Genomic DNA, 5,154 nt, shown 5'->3' with positions numbered 1-5,154 from the left:
TCGACAACACCTCCTCTTTGTGCATACCAAATTTCATTAAAATCGGATTAACCGTTTAGAAGTTACCGAATTATTTCCCTCTTTTTTTTTTCCTATACCACTGTGTGGTGGTGATTTTGGTTCATCATCGAATGTTGCTCCCAACTATGCTGGTGATTTCCCTACTGCCTCCCATGATGCTCCTGCATATGCTCCACAAGCAGAATTAGAGAAAGAGTTCTTCACTTACACTGCAAATGATGAAGATTTCCATGATCCTGCTGACACCAACCAATTGGCCAACTCTGTTAAACAAGGTCTCCGTGTCATCTTCATCAAGGGCCCTGAAAACAAGGGACTCGAGGATGCTGCCCTCACCTTGGCCAAACAAGCTGCTGAACAAAAGACTGCTATTTATGTATTAAACAAACAAGCTGATCTCGGTCACTTGGCTGACAAATTGAACAACGTCAATAAGAACAGCAACAAACCCGAAGTGCACTTTGTCAAATACCGTACTCCCGAAGATGCTGTCAATGCTCAGAAAGCGATTCAAGGTCAATATGATGCTTTGGGCGGTCGCTCTAACTCTCATGATGGTGGTGTGGCTCCTGTATTGAACTTTGCCTCTAAGGCTCCAGTTGCCAGCCACAGTGCTGAAGGTTCTGCACCAACTTCCTCATACATTCCTCCTGGCCCCGGTGCCTCCTACTTGCCTGCTTCTATTTTCCGTGCTTAGATAATTTTTTTCAAATTTTCAATATTAGTTTGAAGAAGGACTGATGTTATACACATATTTTCATGTGTATTTGTTGTTTTATTTGTTAATTTGTTTTAATTTTATTATTTTAAAGAAATTAAATAAAAAGTATTAAGTTTTGTAAAAATATTTTCTTTAAACTGAAAAATAATGTCATTTCGAATGAACAAGTCGTTTGGATAGTTATATTCGAATTTATATTTCAGAATCTATAAGCTCGTTTGGCATTGTGTGCCAAATATTTGAATTAAAATGTTAACCTTATAGCAATTATGAACCGATCTTATAAAACATAGTAGAAAGATTTCCATATATGCTTACTCGACTTTTTCGGATTTAAAAATGGTTATAGATCTATGAACAAATATGGATCTATCATTAAATAATTTTAAAGAATCATTTTTGTATACAAAAGCAATATATATATTCCGGGTCCTCATTAAATTCCAAGACGATCTAGCCATGTTTGTCCGTCCGTCCTTCTGCCAGTCTGTCTGTCTGTTGAAAGCACGATAGAGTCCGAATGGTAAGAGCTAGAGGATATTTCTCACAGTTAAGGTTTGTTTGGTGTTAAAAATGGGCAATATCAGTTCACGTTTTCGGATAGCCCCCATACAAGGTCCTTCGAAAAGCAGCTTTAACAGTCATATCTTGTTTAGAAATACGAATATTGCGATAAAATTCAACATAACTAAGTTTCTTATTATCCAAAATCACTTTGCAAAATTTTATGAGGATCGTTCCATAATCGACCCTACCCCCCGTATAAGGTCTCATTTAAAAAAATGACTTTAACGCTCATTACTGGATTAAAAATACTAGTATATAGATGAAATTCGACATAAATAATTTTCATACGAGTCAAAATCTATATAAATAATTTTATGAGGATCTGTCCTTGAGGTCCCCTTTAGAAAATGACTGCAACGCCCATTAATGGCTTTAAAATACGAGTGTAACGATGAAATTCGACACAAAAAAATTTAATACAGGCCAAATTCTGTCTACCAAATTTTATGAAGATCGACCTATAAGTGACTTTAACGCTTATAACCTAAAAATACGAGTATATAGATGAAATTAGACATAAGTAAGTTTCATTCGAGACAAATGAGGTTTGATGGTGGGTATATAAGATTCGGCATAGCCAAATATAACACTCTTACTTGTTTTTGCTTATCTTTTTTCCTTTCTCTTAATTTTTATATATAGTATTAAAACGTTCGGTTTGAGGTGTTGGAATTTTTCTTCCTCCGTAAATGCGGGCCTGATGTATGGAAACGCCACGATATTTTGTGAAACCAATATAAGTTCTAGCATTTACAGGGGAATTTAGGAAAAAATATCATGGAATAACAATATAAAAAGAAACAACTAAACCCAAGTAAGAAATTATAGCCGGACAAGTCCAACCATATAATACCCTGCACCTTACAAGGTTTAAAAACCCTATTCGGGAATTCAATTGTATGGAGCTAGGTGAAATAATGGATTGATCTTAACCATTTTCGATAGGCTTCGACCCTGGGACTATAGAGGAGTATTAGAGAAGTTTGATTACAAGGACAGATGGACTTAACTAAATCGACTCAGAATATGATTCTAAGCCGATTGGTATATTTTAAGTCCAGCACAAGGGTATAAAAACTGAAATAAACGGAGAAAAAATTACTTTAACTATTATTACTGGTTTATATGAACCAAAGTGGTCTACAAAATGTTATGAGAATCGGTGAATGATAGACCCTACGCCTCATATAATGTCCACTTAAATAATTTTGATCAGGAGAATTCAGACAATTACGATTACAGCAATGAAAATTGACATAAAAAAGTTTACACTTACAAAAAAAAAAAAAATATATATTGATAGTTTATTTGATCAATACCTTATTTGTTTTAATTACCTCGATGTTTAAAACCTAAGCATATAAATTTAATTAAATTTTGAATTAATTAAAATATTTTTTTATTGATTTATTTATCATTCCAAAACTTTATATATTAAAATGTAATAAAAAAATTATATTTTTTTAAAATTATCAATACATTATTAAAGGTCATCATTAACATTCTTTAATATATAATATTTAATATAATCAAATCATAATTTGATTGTTTTTATTACAATTTAATTGATTTTAATTAAATTTCCAATCAAACCGTTTAATTCATTTGATTAATAAATTAAGAAATATTAGTTTTATTTGTATTAAATATTTAAATATACAATTAACGAGTTATTCTATTTAATATTTGGTCTCAATTATTAATATAAATTTTTCTGATTAATTCGTTTATTAGAAAACAAGTATTTTTTTTTTTTTAATTTGGTAATTGTTATAATAGTTTTGGTGATAGGTACAGAACTTGCCAAATTATTTTGATTATTCAAACGTTTTTTAATTTTTACATATTTTGCTTTTTTAAATTCATATTTTCTTAATTTAATACATGACTTAGACCTTATTCCAAATATCACCCTGATGTTTATTGGGGAGTATTCCTTTCATGGCATATGGTATATGATATTCTGCACAGCCGATTATAATACTTATTTTTATTTTTATCTGAATTGTTTAGAAAAAATGATTATGAACAATAGATTAAAAATTATATACGTAAGAAGAAACACCTGTTCGGAAAAAAGTTTTACTCAGACAGTTCTTGGCCAGGTTTGATGAAATTTTTTTTATAAGCTAGTATCCAACAGGGTAGGACCAATATTTCACCTCGATCGGAAGACATCGGATTTAATGTTGAGTCACTTGGTATTAGTAATAAATTTTAAGTTAATAAAAATATATATGATTTCTACGATATTGATTGTATAACTTGATTCAGTAGCCTTTAAAGAAGAAATATGATCAGTCAGCTTGAATACAATGTTGAGAGTTGTGGACATAAATCATAATTAATTCTTGCATTAAGTAAAATCATAAAATCGCAATAAAATCATTTTAATACAGTAATAAACAACGATGATCATAAAACCAATAATAAAGTAACAAAACCAATAAAATCAAAACTCATAAAAATGTTTTAGTAGAAAAAATCGATACCCTCTGCTCGTAATCTTACTTATGAAAATATTTAAAAATGCGTTAAATTTTATTACAAACATAAAATAATGTTCGCATTTTAATCGATTAACAATAATAAATATTCAAATGAAACATTTTATGCGCATTAATTTTGCCAAAAAATAGAAGAAGTATACAGAAGAAATGAAATATTCATTCATTTCGATGCTACTACAAAATACAAATGAGAAAGATGATTTTTTTACAAGGGTCTCAAAGTAAAGACCAGATCAAGTCATTCAAGCCAGTTAAATTAATTCCAAAATCTCAGTGGCTAAAATGGCCTCAAGCATAAAACAAGATTATAATCTGTCTTTGCGAAAGCATATTGTCATGTGATTATCCACATTATTAAATGTAGAGCAAGCGAATGATCTATGAGCAAAAAAATGAATTAAATCAAACGACACATAGTTTACGAATTCATTGAAAACAGACCAGTTGCATACGTCTAGAAGTTGGTTGGTCAACACAATTTGTACTTTAAATTCGCATATAAAATTGCTGATGTCTTAAATTGCCAAACTAAATACGTTTATAACATCAAAGAGTCGAGTTTGAGATAACGTAAGATAAGCAAAAATGCGTAAATTTATGGTGAGTGAGAACGTTTTCACAAAGTACGACTTTAAGCTAATATATTAGTTTTAGATTTTCTGCTCAATAATAACTACAATAACAGCAGCTGATCAGGGTTATACCTATAATCCAGAATTGGGAATTTCATCGAAAAATAATTTAGAGCCCGCCAAAGAAACCGAATATTTTCTATACACAGCACCTGATGATATAAACGATGTCATAGATTCCAAACGTTTGGCCAACTTACTTCGTCCACAACGTGTGATATTTATTAAAAATCCTGAGAATAAAATATTTTCCTTGACGGCTGAACAATTGGCAAAGCAACAATCTCTTAATATTTATGTACTTCAACGTCAAACGGATACTGCGGATCTTCAAAGTCAATTACAGGAAATACACGAACGACAAAAACCTCGTGTACAATTTATTAAATATAGAACTTCAGCAGATATTGAAAGAGCTAAACAGGCTGTATACAATGACTTTGAATCTATACCAGGACCATCGAAATTCCACCAAAATCAACAAACGCCAGTTTATGAATTCGATGGCAGATCACAGCAATTCCGTTCTATCCAACAAGAACGTACAACACAACCTCCAGTGATTTTCGAAATTATCAAGCGTCCAACTGCAATTTCTAAATTAACAGAAAGTTCTGAAGAAAGTATTACAATGCAAAAGGATACAAGCATGGAAGCAGTTTCTACCAAATCCTTAGAATATTTACCACCATCATTAAATTAA

The 5,154-nt window shown here is 31.0% G+C and overlaps 2 protein-coding genes across 2 annotated transcripts in view; both read left to right on the top strand.

Annotated features, from left to right (window-relative positions):
• Positions 1-718, top strand: part of LOC111674615 — a 1,114-nt gene extending 396 nt beyond the window's left edge. Inside the window, exon 3 of the mRNA XM_046950636.1 lies at positions 102-718. Within this exon, the coding sequence (XP_046806592.1) occupies positions 102-718 (617 nt within the window). The remainder of the gene's footprint in view (positions 1-101) is intronic.
• A 3,686-nt stretch (positions 719-4,404) lies between these two features.
• On the top strand, positions 4,405-5,154 carry LOC111674614. Its single transcript, XM_023435271.2, has 2 exons — positions 4,405-4,419; positions 4,474-5,154. Exons 1-2 carry the CDS (start codon positions 4,405-4,407, stop codon positions 5,152-5,154), a joined length of 696 nt encoding a protein of 231 aa, XP_023291039.2.

The sequence above is a fragment of the Lucilia cuprina genome, chromosome 4, assembly GCF_022045245.1.
Source record: "Lucilia cuprina isolate Lc7/37 chromosome 4, ASM2204524v1, whole genome shotgun sequence".
NCBI classification, from domain to species: domain Eukaryota; kingdom Metazoa; phylum Arthropoda; class Insecta; order Diptera; family Calliphoridae; genus Lucilia; species Lucilia cuprina.
Note: the sequence above shows the minus strand (reverse complement) of the source record. Positions and strands in the feature narration are given on the sequence as shown.